General features: G+C 38.3%; 1 protein-coding gene across 3 annotated transcripts; it reads left to right on the top strand.

Moving 5' to 3' along the window:
- The first annotated feature begins 118 nt into the window (after positions 1–118).
- LOC117972694 (immunoglobulin superfamily member 5-like) lies at positions 119–19,901 on the top strand. Of its 3 annotated transcripts, none has more exons than XM_034922633.2 (9): positions 119–363; positions 2,290–2,369; positions 5,441–5,749; positions 11,917–12,213; positions 12,683–12,808; positions 13,896–13,920; positions 14,363–14,457; positions 14,725–14,780; positions 16,040–19,901. In XM_034922633.2, exons 2-9 carry the CDS (start codon positions 2,324–2,326, stop codon positions 16,118–16,120), a joined length of 1,035 nt encoding a protein of 344 aa, XP_034778524.2. In that variant the 5' UTR covers positions 119–363; positions 2,290–2,323; the 3' UTR covers positions 16,121–19,901. The 3 variants fall into 3 exon arrangements, with proteins under 3 accessions (XP_034778524.2, XP_034778523.2, XP_034778525.2); XM_034922632.2 differs by having other exon boundaries at positions 16,037–19,901; XM_034922634.2 differs by lacking the exon at positions 2,290–2,369 and having other exon boundaries at positions 16,037–19,901.
- The last annotated feature ends 637 nt before the right edge of the window (positions 19,902–20,538 follow it).

Genomic DNA, 20,538 nt, shown 5'->3' with positions numbered 1-20,538 from the left:
CAGCTGTAAGTGAAGGCTCAATGGAAGTTATTGTTCACATTCATTACACATGATTCATACCCGTTAATCATTAGCAGGGCCGTGGACTTTAACCTGTACTTACTTCATATTAAAAGAAGAACAGGAACTATTGGAGCTACAGTCTCTATAGTATTTACACAGACTGAAAATCCTACTGAAGTTTTTGCTTGGTACAGGTATACACTGTGCTGCATTCATTCTCTTACTAAGAAACCCTAAAAAACAGACAGGGCTTCACAGAGATACGTCAGTTTGCTGGTGATTGGCAGAGGGCAATTATAACGTGTGGAAGCTGGCGAAACCAAACCGGCTGGATTACTGATCACTAACATACAAGCAAAGGTAAGTGCGATAATGTATTTATTTATTCAGCGATACTGTGCTGTTGCACTGTACAGTTGCCATGGTCTAGTATTGTGGCTTCCATAGCCGGTATGCCGGAGAAAACACCATGCAAGCAATCGCAAGAAAGAAACAGGCTGGTATGTTGTTTGAAGCATACATTTGTATCGCTATATTTCATTGTGTGTGTGAAAGGTACATTCTTGTCAAAGCTGGAGAATCCAAGCCTTTTTTATGTTGTGGGAGAGGTGCAGCACTGGCGTTATCCCATCTCCACACACTATGCGAGCTCACCCTTTACAGAAATGTTTGGGATACCATTTCAATCCCATCGTAATCCTGTGAAGAAAGCTTATCAGAACCATGAGCAGGCCACAGCCTAACAAGCAGCAGCAACATCATCATGGAAAAGTACAGAACACATATTTCACACTGGACCTGATACAGTAGCACATTATCAGTGTTAATCTGCTCCCACAGTACTGTGATGCACTGCTGGAGTTTATTGATGAAGCACCTCGCAGGTTTCACTTGTCAGCTGATCATTCCCACGAGGGTGAGTGTGTTGTTTTTAACCAATGGGAAATGGTCTCCTATCTCAATTCTACACCTTGTACAGTAATTCATCTACATTTCATTGTGATCACATGTTTTCTATAAATCAAACTTTACCATGCTCCGCCCCCCTGCATTAAGCACTTTGTTTGCCGTCATAAAAGTACCATCTATTTGCAAGCTGATAGACTGTGGGACTTTGCGAGGGGTAATGGTTCATAACTCATATATATTTAGCTTTGTGATACCAGTGGTCATTTGAAAATGTTACCCTTGAGCTAGCAATCTAACAATGGCTCTTCCCAATGTAACTGCCCTTGTGTTACAATGGGATGTAGTAACACTGCTGCATTGCCCTTGAAGATAATTTGGTGCTGGTCTATTACCCCTATGACTACACTGCAGCTCTGTGCTGGAGGGGCTACCTTCAGTTCAAGCAGCTACCCGATATGAACATGAGACTTGGGATTGTGAAACAGTAGTTTGTCAGCAATGGGGGTTTGTGAATGGAACTGACAAGGCCTAAGAACTCATTTTACACACCCCTTTAGCAGTCCTAATCCGATCAAAGTGATTGATTGACCCCTGCCTACCTAAAGGTGAACGGATCCTTCGCTCATTGACAGGTCGCTTTTCCACCAGTATCCCCCTTGCTGGATTTATTTCAGTTGGCATTTCTGAACACATAACAGCATTAATAATGCAATTAAGAGACCTGCTGGGTGTTTGTGTGGATTCAGAGAAGCCGGGCATTGATCCCATTCGAACAGGGCTGATGAGAAACCTTATTATGGCTTTAAAGCTTAATCATAGTGCATCCAAGGTCACTTCCAATAAATCCAAACGTGGGGCACGTGCAGGAAATCCAGGAGCACCTTTCAGTGTCTGGTTAAGAGCGATTTCATTTAAACGATGGGAGAGATTGACACTGTTAATATTTCATTTTTTAAATTAGTGCGAATTTGATTCATTAAAAATCCCCCCAGTTCAATGTTAGCATTAGACTTTCACGAGGAATCATAATTGGTTTATTCATAATCCTCATTTATCCAAGTGCAGCTGAAAAAAAAAAAATTTTTTTAAACGTTTTACCTAAATGGAATATCAATATATATATATAAAGTGCTTCAATGGTGAAGACAGTGGTTTTAAGGAAAAACCTGCTTGTGCCATTGATATACCCAGATACCACCTGTTTGTATGCGTTGCTATGAACAGCTGTGTCTATACAATACATGATTGTATTAATGCACACTTAACTTGTATAATATACTTGCACAGCATATAAGATACTCAATCTCAATATATATCATGGTAAAATATTACAGAATAAATCATTAAAATGCCTCCCCTTTTGAATCTGTCTTTCAGCTTTGAGAGTGGCAATGAGAATACTCTGAACACCATGCACAGTACTGGCTGCCTGCTTGTGTTACTGCATTCATTTCTAGGTAAGGTCTTGAATAATTAAACCTTTTAATTGATCCAATCCTTATATGGAAATGAAACCTTTCTTTGTTAATAACCAATTTAGATTAAGAAGGATTATTATTAATTTGTTTTTTTACAAATATTTTTCCAAAATATCCCCTTTTGGTGACAGTTTTTTCATTTCATTTTTAATTTCATGTTTATGTGAACTCTATGGGGTACGAGAAGTTGCCAAGACATTAAATATAAAGCATTATAATAAAGCACAGCGGAGATGAGAACCCTAACATGGTACAATTGTACATGCAGGAAGCAAAGGGGATATTCTGGGTGCCTATGGCATTCAACACAGTCGAACCCCCTTCATCCAATCTGCCCTCTGAAGTGACCCCATCATTTGAGTGGGCATAAACTCTGCTTAGCGAGTGCGAGTGCCTGTTCATATCCTCTACAGTAGAACTTGTCAGACTCCATTGAATTGGTTCCAGGTTCCACTGGATATGTGAAACAATCCCATCTCAGAGGGAGGCTTTATACTACACCATAGTTGCTTTATTAACATTGGGGCATGTCAGGTACATCAGTGTGTCTGAAACACCAAAGCGTGGTGCAGCAACATATACTATACAAAGACAATTAGTGAAAATTATTGCAAAACAAAGCACTGTAATACAATATTTGGCAATTTACAAAAAAATATAGCATTCCAAAACCAGTTCTTACCGCGCTTTCTCAGTCCGTGCCAAAGTCATTTTGTGTATTTATTTTTTGCACCATGAGTGTTAACCTGAAAAAGAAATGGCATTGAAAAAGAAAACAACGACCCCAAAAAGCCCTCAGACACGCACAAATGAGCTTTGCAGGGCGGCAGAAATGTTTTGATTCAGCTTTTTAACTGTACAGTAACTCTATTAACCCCTTGCTTTCTTGTTTTCTTTTATTTATTTTTTACCCACACGCCAGATAATTGTAAATCAGCATTTTATATGTGAAGTATTATAAATATGGATGGATGGATGACTACATGCACAATTTTGTCATCTATCCACAAATTATACACAAAACAGATATTTCCATTATTTCCATTTGGCTGCTCTGGTGGGAGAGCCGTCTCCCTGTACGCTAGTAGTTTCCATAACAACAAATGATGCTTTTCTTGATCTCGTTAACATGCATTTTGATTAATGAGTTCCCCTTATCTAGTCGTTGAGACAGGAAGTGATGTACGTGACCTGCAATAATTAAGCTTTTCGACGAGAAATGCGTTCATTAATGACTTCATCAACTCAATTTCAGAGCATTAACGGATTGATTTTATTAACAAATTTCGTTACTATACCGCGAGTTCAATACAATAACACTGTTTTTTGAAAATCCACCCCATCACATCTTACAGGATCAGCTATGACAGGTTCACTGTATTGCCATGTCTCTGGAACTGCTTGAATAAAAGTGATTATACTCAAGATAAAATGCAAATGCATGAAACGCTCTGCTGTATTCACTACAGGACATTGCATATTCTGTTTTACGCGTAAGCAATTACAAAACCTAATTAGGAAAGCCATTTAAATTGAAGACCTGGGAAAATGTTAATCACCAGGGAACAAAACTCAACTCAGTAATCCTCTGATTATTTATCTTAGCCAAGCATTATTTATGTGCCCATACTTCAGCTGCCCTCCTATTAATCTGAACCTGCCTTCTCCTAGTCTTTACACGCTGCTTAAACCCATCTCCGTTTATCAATGGTGTTTGATTTTACCAGTTAGCCCGATTACTGTTTAAGCCTGAAATGATGTGTTTTCAACAGCAGCTTGTGCTGCCCTCTATCAGATCAGTGACATAGCCAGAGTTCATCTGTCAGAGACCAAGTCCCAGCAAAAAAACCTAACTAAGGCTCAGAATGAGCTATTATTAGAATAAACCACCAGCTATTCTGCCCTCAATTGAGGTGCAGTGTAGGCCCCTGTTTCTGGAAAAGAGATACAGGTGTGAAGAAGAAGAAGAAGAAGAAGAAGAAGAAGAAGAAGAAGAAGAAGAAGAAGAAGAAGAAGAAGAAGAAGATTGTACCTAAAGGCTGGTTTAAGGCTCATCTGTCACGTGTGTTACAATAATTAATGGGACTGAAATAAACACCTCACGCAAGCAAACTGAAACTGCACAAGTTCAACCCCACCCTCGAAACTGGCAGTTCCGGTCCTTTGACAGTTCACAATCTGCAGTACACCACTCCCTTCTAGTTTACTTTTATGTCATTTGTTCTGACAACAAAAACAAAAATCGAAAAAGGTCTGAGAGTTTGATTGTTAAAACAGAGGGTGCCATTCACATTATTGACTCATTAAAAAGGCATTCCGTTATAAAGTGGTTTATAATGCATGATCAAAATAAATAAGCAACAGCAACAAGATAATGACTGCAAATTCACAATGAATTCCGTCCGAATCCCACAGGAACACCTGAATATCTTCTGCACTTCCTCGGAGTTCTGAAGTAACTCATTTTTAATTCAGCCCGGTTAATTCATCATGATTTAAAATCATTTAGCTTCCCCTTTGCCCTACATCCGTTCCTAATGAATTCACTAATTCATACCCTCTTACTCACCCACCAGGGCGATGCCTTGTACATGTGATCAACATCATTTGTTACAAAGGAACATGGAATAAATACGGGTAATTAAATCCACATGAATTAACAGGGCTGAACTCAAAATTAATGACTCCAGAACTCAGAGGAAGTGCAGAAGATATTCAGGTGTTATTCCTGTGGGATTCAGCCGGAATTCATTGTGAATCTGAGGTCATTATTTGAAAGTGTTACCTAAGCAATTGTTAGAGCTTTCGTTTGTGTCCATCTGTCTGTCTGTCACAACTGCCTTGAATCTTTTGAAGCTGCAATAAAATGTAAAGGTAAACCAACCAAACAAGTTGTCTTATGAAATACAACACATATAAAAATAACAATATAATTCAGTGAATTCATAGCTTTAATAGTGAATGTGAAATCCACGTTACAGTAAATACAATATCATAATGTTGAATATTACGGCTCATCTAATCTGGATTTAAATCTATTTTTTCCCCAGGTTATTCTCATATCCTCCAGGGTCCCCAGAGTGCTGCTGTTCTTCTCCACAGCGATGCCCTGTTTAACTGCACCTTGTCTAAACCCTGGGTAATCATGACCTGGTTGTTAAAGGGCAGGACAGTATTGACCGTTTTGTCTGCGACAGGACCTGTTGTAACAGACCCACGCTTTACCTCACGAAACAATACGGAGGGCAACGCCTTCACCACTGAACTTATCATATCCAACGTCAGTCTTCAGGACAGTGGGGTGGTGATGTGTGACCTACAAAACAATGGGACGAAGGAAGCTAATTTATCAGTTCAAGGTTTGTGTTTTTATCCATTCCCTTTGTAGTAAGCTGCTCAGCCCATTTGGAAACCCTATATAAGAATGAATGACATTGGGGTTGCATTAGGCAATGTCTGGGACTGTTGATCGTTTTATCAGACATATGCTTAAGTGCATTAAGGTCATAGGTTGATCAAATCAACCCCTAATCTCCCTATGTGCTGGGAACAGATAAGATAGCAGTGCTGGGGAGCTCATAGACACCAGGGATCTTTTTAAAAGCCATTGCTTTGTTAGCATCATTATCATATTGCAGTTTTTAATTTTAAATTTCCGATGTGTTATTTGGGTCTCACCAGCTTTAGTTCCCTGTTAATGTACGGATATCAAAGGAAAGCTGTCTGGACAATATTAAGAGCCTTCCTCTCATATACAGTGCATACTGTCCAAGTTGCTGCTGCAGAGTTGCTTGTGTCAGGAAGAAAAATATGTGTGACCCAAATCAGTGACCTTGACAAGCTTAAAAATCTATCTATCTATCTATCTATCTATCTATCTATCTATCTATCTATCTAGCTAGCTACAGCTATGGCAAAAGGTTTAGCATCACCTAGAATTTTAGGATTGAGACATAATAATAATAAAAAAAAACTATATGAACATAATTTAGCTCTTTTATTTAACATCATGTAATCAAAGAAACTACAAAATGATATCACAGAAGTCTACCGGAAGCCATAATAGTAGTACAGTATTTCATGTTAGATTTTTACATTTTTCATTTATGTTAACGTAACATTATTCAGCAGGTTTCATTTGACCTTATGAAGCACAATTAGTTAATTATATAGGGTGATGCAAAACTTTTGGCCCTAGCTCGCTCTATCTATCTATCTATCTATCTATCTATCTATCTATCTATCTATCTATCTATCTATCTATCTATCTATCTGCGTCTTTATGTAGCTCAATCATTTTAATCGCTGGACAGATTTTTAATTTGCAGTAAGCTGTGATGGCTGTGCTGTCATTTGACATTGTAGAACATGATTAGTATGTATGTGCATATCAGTAAAGAAATGAATTACACACTTCTATGAGCTCCATTGGAGATTGCTTGTACTGCTGTTCTGTTGTTGCATATGGAATTGTCACTATGGCTTCAAATCATCAGTACCCCTGCTTCCTCGAGACCAATATGCGGCAGTAAAATAATAAAACAATTCAGCTGAAGATTTCAACCTGGACTTTACAGGCCTTCACTATATCTGCACTCAGATTTTGAAAGAAAAAAAAATCATATTGATTTTGTTCATTTTTACAGTTGTATTTCTATGTTTCCAAGCCTTTGGTGAAGTCCGGGCTATTTCCTATATAGCATGTCATCAGCACAATAGCAACAATTATGTTTTTGTATTCTGAAGAGTAACATAGCTGTGAAGTTCATAACCACACAGAGCGGTATGTTCAGCACAGTGTGACCATGTCAATGCATACCACGCTGACTGTCCCCCTCACCGCTCACTAGGAATGTACAGCTCTGGCCAAACGTCTTGCACCACCCTATAGAATTCTATAAAATTAACTAATTTTTGTGCCATAAAGTCGAATGAAACCTGCTGTATAATGTTACATTAACATATTGTATTGCATACTGCTTTGTAGTTTTCTATATACTTCACAAAACTTTATGGTTTCCGGTAGACTTTTGCAATATCATTTTGTTGTTGCTTTGATTACATGATGTTAAAAAATTACGTTCATATTGTTTTTTGTTTTTTTTTAATTATGTCTCAATCCTAAAATTCTAGGTGATGCTAAACCTTTGGCTGTAGCTGGAGAGTGTTTGAGAATGTTTTGCCCGAGCTGCACTTGTCTGGTTTTGGTAGCAGTTACATTTATTTGCTGCAGTTCTATTGTCGTCATTTCTTCATATAGGCAAAGAAAATTAGACCAAAGTATGTTCAGACAGACACTTAAATAAAAAACGAGTCTCCTAGATGGGAGTGAAGAGATAAAGAAAATGAATCACCGCCTGCAATAAAGGAAAGGATTCAGACAGCCAAAATCAGATAAGAATCTGAGCTTTCAACTCTTCAGCAGAACTGTTGACATGAATATTGGAGTATTTCAAGGAAAGGTAAAATAATTCAGAACAATTTCAGTAAGGATACTGAGAATGCTCAATCATTTCTTTCTTTCTGGATCGGAACCAACAAAAGTGTTGCTTGAAATCAATCTCTTAACTTTTACCACCACTGATTATATCAATCTCTAATACCACCTAAAAATAGTTCATCTGTCTATCATCATTGACTCCTTATTTAAACCCAGTCACAACTCAGCTCTTTCTCTTGCATTAGGTTTTTTCCTCCTCCTCCTCCTCACTTTTTTCATATGCTGCGTGCCTCTGTGTCGCTCCCCTCTGGGGGGATAGTGATACTCACTTCCCTGACCTAGAGTTCCCATAACTCCACAGGTTTTTCGTGCGATCAGAAGGGACCACCGGCCACACTATTCTTTCACAGCTCATGTGCTTTATCTTGTCTCAAGAAAGAAGGTTCTGTCTTACTTCCTCGTTTATCCTTCTGGGACGTGTCCCTCAGACTCTGAGTGTTCGAGTCCCGTAAATAACAATTATTTGTGTTCTTTCAGATTCTCTTTTCTTCCTTAAGTCAATGCTTGATATGAGCTGTTCCGTCCTCTGAGGGTCAAACCCGGTCTCTAACTGGGACCCAGTCGTGAGGCCGAGCCTATAACGACTCTCCGAGAAGTCAGAGGACAGGGGCCTGGAGGCCGATAGGGCCAGCCTCGACTCCATAGGGAAGGCTCTCTCGATTGGAGTCCGTCCCGTTCTTTTCTCTCTCTCCACTGCTCTAGAGTCCGAGCCTCGAATCCCAAGGTGCAAAACACTCCCTTCCTCTCGCAGCCCTGGTTCCCGCCTCATGTAATGGAATGATATATTTTATATAGTTAGAAAGGTGTAATAACCAAGACTTTATATATATAAAAATACATATAGCTAAGTATGTAAAAATATAAGTGTGACATAGACAGGCAGTCAGACCGACAAACAGACAGCCTCCATACAGCCCCAGATCATGGTAAACTTAATTACTTAAACTGATCACAATCTTAACAAGTTTCATCACAATTGGACAAGTGGCTGTCTAGCTATATATAGAGAAATGGAATTGGCATACAGACATGTGGTTGGACAGACAGGCAGACACACAACCTACACCCCGGATCATGATACATTATATATTAAGTGAATAAAAAAGATGCAGCATTGCTATTTAATCGAATAATTGTTGCAGCGGTAAACCATTTCATTATTATTGGTGGGGCTTATTTGGAATTGACAGAACATGCAGTTATTCCAACTGTGATTAACTGGCATCTCAGCCCATTGAATTGAATGGAAAGGCAAGGGCTGGACCTGAACCACAAACCATACGGTTCAAAGACAAGCGTCTTACCATCCAACTGAAGAGCAAGCTCTGTAGTGGAGAGGAAAGTATGGGTCTTATGCTGCTGTCAGTATTATTAAGAGACAACATACACCTTCAATATTGTGTGATTAGGGTTTAATTCTGCTCATTACTTAAAGCATTTTGCCAATGCTGGAAAATTATAACTAAGCTAAAAAACATAGCTAAATAATGCTAAAAAATAATAAAAAAAGGCACTGACCCTTTGAATGCAATATATTAGCTATTGGGTCCCCTGATTGATGGTGCTACAAATTCCTGCTGACTATATCCATTGACAAGGGTATTTGCTGGATAAAATGATTTGCTGGAGAAGTGGAGGAACTTTCCTTAAGCAGTGCCTTTTTTTAATTAAATGTGCATCTTGGCGTTTCAGACGAACAGTCAGCAAGCATGCGGGAGATTTGTGGTACATTAATTTAAATGTATTAGCAGATGAGAACCACAAATCCTCAGAAGAAGCAGGGTTTTCACTCCAGATTATTCAATCTGTTTTTACAGTGGTCTCAATACAGTCAAATATATAGTGGGGAGCTGGAAACAGGCCTGAAAAATACCTGAGTCAGACCTGTTGACATAATGCAGACATTAGAGTAAAATATTTTTCATTACCTGTACTGAGATTTAAAAAATCCAAAAGAGAGAAACGTAACACTCATTAAGATAGCCTCACCAAGAGAAAGTCTTGGTATAGACACTATGCTTATACTACACAGAGAGAAGAGCAGGAGGACATAAATGGAAGCTGAGTAAAAGTATGTTCAGAACAGAAGGGAGGAAGCACTTCTTTTCCCAGAGAGTTGTAAATGCATGGAATAGCCTACCAGGTGATGTAGTAGGATCTAAAACACTGGGAACATTTCAAAAAGATTCTGTGTTTTTAGATTAAATTCCCCAGTAGGGGTGACAAGGGACGAGCCTTGATGGGCCGAATGGCCTTTTCTCATTCCTAAACTTTTCTTATGTTCTTATATGGCGGTTTATACAGGACTAGTACATTGTAACTATGCATAATAACATTGTAATTATGTGTAAGTACACATGTATTCACTAAGTAACTACTATGTAAATACACAGTAATTAGAGACACTTTATGTAAAGTGTTATCGTTTATTTGTAACAATCCAATACAACACAATACAGACTTACATTTGCATAGTGCACTGCAGGCCTCACAGAGTGCTTTATAAAAAAAACTAAACCACAGCCAATAGCTTTCACAATTGGATTGAATATCTAATCATCTTTTTTTTTAGCAGAAAAATACAAAAAACAGACGAGCTTTAGCTTTCAAAATGCCAAGTTAAAACTTAAAACTCCAGCATATATCAACAGACAGCTGCTTCGACTTAAGCCTTCATCTTATTACAGTGCCGTCTAATGCAGTACAAATTAACTTGAGCTTATGATCGATGCTTTAAATGTTAAATGTGCTTAACGTTTTAAATGAGCTGTGTAGGCAAGCCCCTTTACCAGCTTGTTGTTTATAATGAATTATATGCTAAAATTGGGCAGAAGCTATGATCGACTGACATGCAGCGAAAGCCTTATGAGAAGCAAGTGCAGCATGCAGAGTGCTGCTGGGGTTATCTCATGTGCTAGACAACAGTCTGACAGTGTGTCTAATATATCTGGCATTGCTGGTTTATTGCTTTATGAACCCTATTCCTTTGCCACTGATAATGCATGGGAGTTAATGTGGTTGTATATGTTTCTTCTCCTTCTTATAGGTTTGCTTGCGTTATCTTTACACTATTGTAAATGCTCAGTTCATAGCTACCCCTGCCATACCCGCATTGGTACAAAAAACATTTTGAATGAAGACAAAACAACTCATTATAAGTGTTGGAGAATAATGTATAAGGAGAGGCAGACTGTATTCCGTAGGGGATGCTACCCTTTTTATACAGCTCTCCTCTGCATGAGATGCTTGAAACCCACTATCGGGATAGCGCTCATTGTAACACAAGTGCAAAACCACACAGAAACCTCATTGCAGCTCAGAACAGAACTGTTCAATTGCAATTGCTGTTCCATTGCATTGTCATTGCAGATAAGCTGGGGAGTGTTTTCTCCTCAAATGTATGCATTCCAGCTGTATAGGGATATCTGGGTGTGGTTGTATTGTATGAGGTTCATGAACCCTCTGATGATAGACTGAAGATAGTTTCTGCACTGATGCTTTCACACTGAGATGCTGCTCCATAATCATAATGCTTCAGTCTATAATGATGCTGTGTGTCTGTCCACGACTAGCCTCAGAGCTTTGGCAGAATTGTTCCATCTGATTGTACACATGTCTGCATAGATTCTTAATTCTAAGCAGAATTTATGTTTCAGATTATTCACATTTTACTTATTCTGCTTATTTACTGAAGCAATATTAGCTGTGAGGGAGTTACCGAGGATTACGGACCACAATGTTTGGCAGTAATGGGCTTGAGCTGAAATACATGGGAATCAAGATATGGGAAAAGTAGTTCCTTCATAACAAGTCTGGGCTGACATAGAAGTCTGACATAGAAATATAATTTGAGAAACAGGTTTAAACTGTGAGTGGGTTTGTCGGTGGTTTAAGATGCTCTACCAATTCCCAGATTTCTTACAATTACAAGAAGCAAGTAGGACCTTAAAGAGCAGAGCAGAATGTTAAGTATTTTCAAATCTCAATAAATATAGAATAGTGTCCCTGTTCTCTTTTTATTTGCAGTAAATGGTTCGTTGCAGATTACAAATCACAGCCTGACTGTGCTGCAGGATCACTCCACGGCCATTGTCTGCCAGGCTTCAAACTGGTACCCTGAACCAAAGATCACCTGGATGTTAAACAAGACTTGGGCTGACCCTCAGAACTACACCACAGACAGCACTCTCAGCATTGACTTCTATGACACAACAAGCACCCTTAGATTGGCTCCAAGCAGTGATGTCACAATCGTATGTGTCGCCTCCATCCCTGCCCTGCCTGAGCCACAGACCACCACTGTCAACCTGAGAGTCACTGCAGGTGAGCCGTTTACCTGTCCAGGTACAGAACAGGAAACTTTGAACTTTGACCTTAATGTTTAAAATAATTTGATTCATATCTAAAAGGCCTATTGCACAGAATACTACAATCTGACAAGGCTATTTTAGGGGAAACCTTGATTTCCGTTCATAGTAGCTTGTTTCTAGTTTTATAGCATCAATAGAATTGTAATCCTCTCTGGAATAGCCTTTGGCTTTACACTAGTTTCAAATAGAGTCCCATATCTTTCTAATGCACGTTGACCAATTTTCCTGCTTTCATCAGCTGTAGTTTTCAGTTTTGCTCTGAAGCTCCTCGATTTAGTGTTTAGTGTCAAGTGGTCACAAACACACCTGTGACTTCGACACCTTCCACAGAACTGCTTGGTCACTATAAGAAAGGCGGCATTGATATTCAGTACATTTAGCTGTGTGATTAGTATTCATACAGGCTGCTTCTGTTATTCCAGAACACACCAAACCCAGCAATGACAAAACTGTCTTGATAGCCGTCACTGTTACTGTTTCTGCGGTGGCATTAATAGTGCTCATCATTGTTGGAATTGTGTTCTGCTGCAAAAAGAGAACGAGCGCAAGTAAGTAGTTTTATTCTTTTAAAATTTCTTTTTACACGTCCACAGTCTTGAATTTCATCTGAATTATTGTATATTTAGTTAAAAATGCTATTTGTTCAGTTTAATTATTTGGACACTGTTCAAACTACAGGTGCATTAGCCACCCGTAGTTACACTGCAGTTATTATTTACAGATATTTACTGCATGCTTTTAACAGACCAATCTTTGATTGGGAGGGTGGAACCCCACACATTATGTATTTTCCTGATAATATAATTCTCTTGTAAGGACACTCCTTAGATAATTTAACAAAGGTGTAACTACAGTGCAGTTAATGTACATGCATTTTGAAGTGTATATCTTTAAAAAATAAAAAAAATAATCTTTGAAGAAACCGAGAAACAACCCCAAACTAATGGCTAGCATTATAAGTCAAATAAAATGTTTTAAGACTCTGGCTTTTGAGACGGGCGTTTGCTCCTTCAGGTATAAATGTCAGGGTCAGCCAGCGCAGGTATTGACATATAGAGAATGCAAAATGGAGATTCAGGAACTTGCTTACATTCTCATTGTATTCTGATCACAAGTTCCTCTTGGGTAATAGAGTTCAGTGCAATTGACTTACTAGAGCAAAGGGCAGCCCTTGTATATTGTCATTATCCGACTCCCAAGTGCAAATTTGTATTCTCAAAAACAGTCTAAATATCTTTGTCCCCAATAAACTGTACCAAGTTCATTTATAAGGGTTTCCTAGTGAGCAATTGTAAAGCCCTTTTCCTGGCAAAGGGAGTGATACATTGCCACCCTCTTCAATCCTGAACTGTCAGGGGTTTAACACTGCCTCTGGGCTATGAATCTACATCTCGAATCAAATAACACACGCCACATATTTAGTTTTTGTAGACAGCCGTTATAAGTGATCATGGGGGAAGAGCAAGACAAATATACTGTCTCAGTGATCTCATAATACAGCTCAACCGCCCCCCTCACCCCAACCCCCAAAGATTTAAAAACCATTTATTTAGCTTTAATTTAAAAAACCTTATGAATAGAAGACAGAGTGCTTAGTTATGCTCTCTATTGAAACCATATTTCATTTTCTTTCAGAGTCCAGCTATCAGGAAGAAATGAGGCAAGTGCATTTTCAGAAACACTGACAATTTGAAACCAGCTGCTTATATATAGTGTCCTCCTCCTGTAGATATTGCATGCCTTAAAGGAATACTTACACACACACAGAATGTGCAGAATATTTATTTTTATTCAATGATATGTGTTCCTAATAATGCCTTTTTATGATTACTTCTGGGTTTTTGACATGTTTAATAAAGTCAGCATATTTTACCTTTGTGGCTGTCTCTGAGCAAGCCTGAGCAAGGTGGAATTTCTGTAATGAGGCCACTATAAAAAAATGTCCTTGAGAAGCACACTTCAGAAGTGCATCAGGGATTTTAATGCCAGATATCTAATAACTCACTGTTTCGTTTTGTTATAAAGGCTCCATTACAGCCTCTTTCCAACTCTGGCTTGCTGATTGAATTTCTACTGTTTCTTTTTTTTTGTTTCTTAAACAGAAAAGTTTCTCAAAGCAGATCCCCAAATGGGCAAAATTCCAAGACGCCGCAAAAAGGGAAGAATAATTTAGGGTTTTCTGCAGAAAACATTTCAGGTAGGCATTTGTATGGATCTTACATTGCTGCAATGGACGCTAAACCCACTTCTGGGTTAACGATGTAAATGAAGACTGTGTGATAACTGAAGAATGTTAGCCAATGCTATGAATTAATATACACTACCGGCTGTACGATGGAGAAAAACATGACTGATATAGCCAGGTTGTTACAGTATGTCTTTATTCCCACAAAATAAAGATTTAAAAAGCATTCCAATGTAAACCTGGCTCCTACTGTAAAACACGTCTCTCGTACTTCAACAGGCAATCTGGAGATCCACGGCAGTCATGGCACGGGCAGTACGACAGCTGCATTAGAGGTACCCTCGTTTAATGACTTTAAAAGATCCTGCATATCATAGTGGTAGTTACAATGCTTCTACACAGTTCAGGCTTGCCTGATCATCTCATTTCTTTAATGTAACAGACTGGTGTGGGAATAATTCTGTATGCTACAGACAATATATTTAAACATGTACAAACTGTATACCAGTTGTTCTTCACACTGGGCTATTAAGGATCAGTTTAACATCATTCTATAATACATTCACCAGATCAAGCTTGAAAAATGCAAAGCTGATTTATGCTACAAATTGTGTGTATTTATCTATCTATGTGTCATTTTTTTAAATATATATTTTATATAAATATTACCCACAATTTCCAACCAAATACAAATTGCTTAAATCGAATGCCACCTCACAGCTAAAACTAATTCCAGTTATTGTGTCCAGTAATAACTGCAGACTGCAGGTTATCATGGAAGCAGTCACGGGTTACAATTCTTATGTTCTAATGCTCATCTAGGGTTTTATTGTCCACTGTTGGTTACTTTTATTAATGGGGAAAATAATGTTCATTATACACCACTCTGTTTATATAGTTTTCTAAGAAAATGCAAAAGCCATGCACGTTTGTTGAGATTCCTCTCAGTGCATTTGTTAAATGTCAGATGACTAGAGGCTTTTTTATATAGATAGCTCCTATGTTTTTATACAGATAGCTCCTATGTTTTTATATATATAGCTCCTATGTTTTTATATAGATAGCTCCTATGTTTTTATACAGATAGCTCCTATGTTTTTATATATATAGCTCCTATGTTTTTATATAGATAGCTCCTATGTTTTTATACAGATAGCTCCTATGTTTTTATATAGATAGCTCCTATGTTTTTATATAGATAGCTCCTATGTTTTTATATAGATAGCTCCTATGTTTTTATACAGATAGCTCATATGTTTTTATACAGATAGCTCCTATGTTTTTATATAGATAGCTCCTATGTTTTTATATAGATAGCTCCTATGTTTTTATATAGATAGCTCCTATGTTTTCGAGGGCTGTTCGAGAGTCCCAGTAAGTTTCCATTCCTTTTTTTACCTTTTCCTCCAAGGATTAAACTGCATCACATCAATGACAAACGTAAACTGACAGAAATATAAACAGCACAGTTTTCAAAATTCTTGATAAAATCAGAGAGTGGAAATGGAAGCAGTGCCAGTCACAATGGCAAAATACCATTGCATCATTTCTTTTTATGACCAAAGGCTCTTGACCTGTTTTTTTTTCTCAGCAGGTTCCTGATGTGATTCATACAAATAACGAGAGACACTATCCAGTCAACCCAAAGAAAATTAAACAGGCGACAGTTGTTTAGAGCAGGGCCACGTTACCCTGGATGGCTGATCGGCTCTGTGCATAGGGAACATATCTATGATATCTACACCAACTCACCTGCTTTCTTTGGAACAGATCTGCACTAAACAAACTGGGTGCTTTTCAAGCATTGCCTCACAGGCCAGGAATCGAGGGACAAGAGAAGTAAAGAGTGCCTGTGATCGGTAGATGTGAGAGTCTGTGACATCTTTACACTAGTTACCCAATACTGTGGTATCTTCAATGTCACAAGTTCTTCTATAAAGATCTGGCCTATGTTAGCTATGTCTATGGCAGGTCATTAGAACTGAAGAGCCTAAGGTAATTGAGTAATAGCAATGGGAAGCACTCAAAAAGATTGCAAAGATCAGGAGAAAAAAGGACATGTAACGAAAAGCAGTATTTCATGTTAGATTTCAAAATGTCACATTTTTTAATTTGTCAGTTTTTCGTTCTGGAAAACTACTAAGCGGTATGTAATTCAATATGTTAACGTAACATTCATTCGATTTTATGAAGCAATATTTTTAATTCTATAGGGTGATGCAAAACTTTTGCATCACCTTATAGAATTTGATTAATTATTTATAACCGCACGTCCATTATAATTAATGCACAAACTCAAGCACATTATTAGCCGTCTGTGACATTTGTATTAAAAAACAGATGATTTTTTAATCTTACATATATTATTAAATTTCTCTGGGGGTACAAATCAGACGTGTGCCATCTGTGGAACTGAATGTAATCTAATTTAAATGAATTATGCATTATGAGAATGAATGACACAAACAATAACAATAATTGACAGATCTCTGAGACTAGGGACGTTGGAGCCTCCCAGTAGCAAGGGCTGATGGAGATATCAGCAAAGCTGATTAATCCTTTCAGTGCCTTGTTCAACACTCTCACTCCTACTGTACCAAATGAAGGGGTGTTCCGTCACAACAGTGTGTCACCTGGAAAAAAATGAGCGAGGTCTCTTTAAAAAACACACAGCCTCTTTCTGGCCACTTGTTCTTGCTGGGAATTGCATCTTGTGGGATGTCACAGCAAATCAGGTTAAATTGAGGCAGGTTTCAAATACAGATGCAGAAGGAAACTGAAAAACATGATCTGAGGATGTTGTTTTCAGTGGTCTGCTTTGGAAAACATTGATGGATATTGACAGAAAAGGATATCATGTGCTTTATAGTAATTTGTAATAAGAGATCAGGATTTGACAGCACTGTTTCAGAAACTGAAATGTTACGACCTCAATAAAATAAAAAATAAAAATAAGAAACACACACACACACACACGCACACACACACACACGCGCGCACACACACACATACACACACAACGATTCAGGTCACGTGGTTTACAAAAACGGAGGATTGCACTAGCAATCTTAAAACATTCACTTACTTACTATTTACAACAAAGCATACAGAACAAATGTTTACAGGGATGCAGAAATACACACTATAATTGCTTGTTTTACCTCGCTGTGTGGTCCAGTGGTTAAAGCAAAGGGCTTGTAACCAGAAGGTCCCCAGTTCAAATCCCACCTCAGCCACTGACGCATTGTGTGACCCTGAGCAAGTCACTTCACCTCCTTGTGCTCCGTCTTCCGGGTGAGATGTAATTGTAAGTGACTCTGCAGCTGATGCATAGTTCACACACCCGAGTCTCTGTAAGTCGCCTTGGATAAAGGCGTCTACTAAAATAAACAAATTGTTTTACAAAATTAAGAATATGATACAGCATTAGCAAAGCACTGAGGCCTGTACAGCATATTTCATCATTCCCATTCTTAAACTAAAATACTAGTAACTGTACCGTTTAAATCCACTTTAATAACTACTAATCTACATACTATCTGCCCACTGTTAGACAGTAATATACTAAATATTTGTCAAGGTTTAAGTAGTTTTGTACATACCTGAATAAAATAAAAATAAAATAAATAAACATTCAGGTCTTGTGTGTCTATAATCAAGTTTTCTGATTTAATAATTGCATTGGCACTACCTCTAATCAAGCTAGCTATGCTGTAGTAATGGGTCTTGGTACATTGGTTAATGAGCATGGGAGCGGGGGTGAATAATGTTCAGTAACTCACAAATATGCGACACAGGCATCAAGCTGTCATTGCTACTGTGGCACTGCGGGATTGGTACAGTACGGCTCTGTTTAGTGAAAAGATTGATCTACTTAGATAGTACTTCCAAAGTCATTTCAGTGCCCCCTTCACACTTCCAGTTTGCATGTGTGTAATAACACTGATGATTCAATAACCAACTGTAATCTGCATGCCAGCTTGTGAACATACAGCAACAGCTCCAGCTCAGCTCTGAACTGGGAGCTAGTCACTAAGAGAGCTATATATGAAAGTGAACATTTTCACTAAGAATTAGTCAATTACCTCCCACCCCCCTGCTTCAAGGATGTATAATTATATACAAAGTCGTGCTTCGTGAAACAAAAACTCAAAACAGTTGTTTAAGAAGAAATTTGCTACATGAAGCATTCCACACGAGGCAGCGATAGTTGGTGGAAGTGCACTTGTTCATTGCTGGCCCTGGCACTAGTTGCATATATAGACAACCTCCCCCCACCCTGTTCCAAAACAGCTAATAAAGGAATCGGCAGAAGACAGAAATCTTAAGAAGCTTGGCAGACATACAAAGTCACAACACTAATCAATAGTCTGGAACCCACACTTGCAGTGGCTAGGCCTGTAGAGAAAGCATCACCGCTCTCCTGATGGAACACTGGAGTTGAAACTACACTACGCACTTTCTTAATGGTCTGCCAGCATGGCATTTATTCTACTTTAATTTTGTATATAAATTGAAAATGTGCACTGTTATGTATAATCTCTCATGAAAGCCGTTGACATGATGACTTAACACTGGTCTTTCTCCTTAATGTGTTTAACACATTAAACGCTGTTCCATCGTCATAAGTAGAGATCAATCCATCCTTGGTAAATTATTCAGCAATTTCTTTCAGATGGGTCTGTTCCAAAATCAATCCTGGCTCCACAGAATGGAAGCACAGCAGTAAAGCCTTCTGACCAATCTCTGTCAGCCCATTTCCACAGACCCAGCTATATTAAGACTAGCTTTATTAAGGCCAGCCAGTCCCTTGGTGTTTGGTCATGATAGAAGCCTTTATAGCCTAACACACTGTTGATGGCCTTTGTGTACTGTATTAATCAGGCCTCACCCCTTGAAACATCATTATCAAACAATAGCAGTTCATCGGTGACCCTGTATTTTATATCGTAAAGCAATTGCTTATTGTTACTGCACTGTGCGGTTTCTAATAATAGACAGCAAAGATGCAAATGTAAAGACTGGTCGGAAACCGTCTGTCTGCGGGTAAATGATCATATATCTGCAGGTGTGCAGGGCCAATAACAACATGAACGTGCTAACATTAATGTTGTGTTTTATTCTGAAAGGACACCCAGTTACAAAACCAGAACAAGAAGTATCCATTAGTTATAAATTTATATCAGAAAAATAATGTACAAATTGGAGTACAAAGCTCTATAAAAATAGCCTCCCTTGAGCTTGGTTTGCTCAGTACCACCCTTAATAAAGGTTTACTACTGTATATTTGCATGGTATTTCTGCAGTTTTACCCTCATGATTTTCCCATGGTTATACTATGTATTTCCCATAGTTTACCCTGGTTTGCCATGTTTATTAATGGTCTTTAACATACCTTGCTGTTCTTTACATTGCTTTACAAGGGACATACTGTATTCAGCCAAGCACCCATTGCATCGTCTTCTCAGTCGTCTGTTTTTTTTTTTTTTTTTTTTAACACATAGCATGTCAGTCTTCTGAATGGCTTCTATTTAATAAATTAAACACCCACCTCCCCCATTGAGTCGCACAAAGCCAGCATTACATTAGGGGCCTATTACATGACCCTTCTCTGTTTTTTTTCCAGACTAATGTTACCTGCTGTAGGTCTCACTGGTGTTGTAGGGTTTTCCATTTCACGTCACAGGCCAAGTATTCAATTCAGAAAGGGCTATTTAAAACCAGCAGCTCTCTCACACAGAGGTGTGCCTTTACAAACCCAGCAGAGCTAAGCTGGCAGGGCATGGCCTGCCTGTCTGTCATATTAACTTACGTTACGACATTGTACTAGCCACGCAGTTTAGGCTTCACCGTTGGAGCCACACCTTTGTGTAACACACTGACAGTTCTGCCAATATGTATTCCCTCCCCATTAAAACAAAGGGCACATAAAGAACCCTGCTTTTTAGAATGGCCAAGCTTAGTCCCGACTCCCTATGGAAGCTATTTTAATAGCTTGGTAATTTACGTTATTTAAATCTCATCTGATAAACATACATTCAAATACAAAAATAAAGCAGAGTTATACTTTTAAAAATTATTTGTAAAAAAACA

The sequence above is a fragment of the Acipenser ruthenus genome, chromosome 8 (assembly GCF_902713425.1).
Source record: "Acipenser ruthenus chromosome 8, fAciRut3.2 maternal haplotype, whole genome shotgun sequence".
Taxonomy (NCBI): domain Eukaryota; kingdom Metazoa; phylum Chordata; class Actinopteri; order Acipenseriformes; family Acipenseridae; genus Acipenser; species Acipenser ruthenus.
The sequence above is the reverse complement of the archived record's forward strand: the minus strand, read 5'-3'. Positions and strand labels throughout refer to the sequence as shown.

Excerpts from the sequence above, each read along its gene's own strand:
- LOC117972694 (XM_034922632.2), top strand. The coding sequence starts at position 2,324 with ATGCACAGTACTGGCTGCCTGCTTGTGTTACTGCATTCATTTCTAG. Across the intron at positions 2,370-5,440 it reads GTTACTGCATTCATTTCTAG|GTTATTCTCATATCCTCCAG; the intron begins GTAAGGTCTTGA and ends TTTTTTCCCCAG. Across the intron at positions 12,809-13,895 it reads CAAAAAGAGAACGAGCGCAA|AGTCCAGCTATCAGGAAGAA; the intron begins GTAAGTAGTTTT and ends ATTTTCTTTCAG.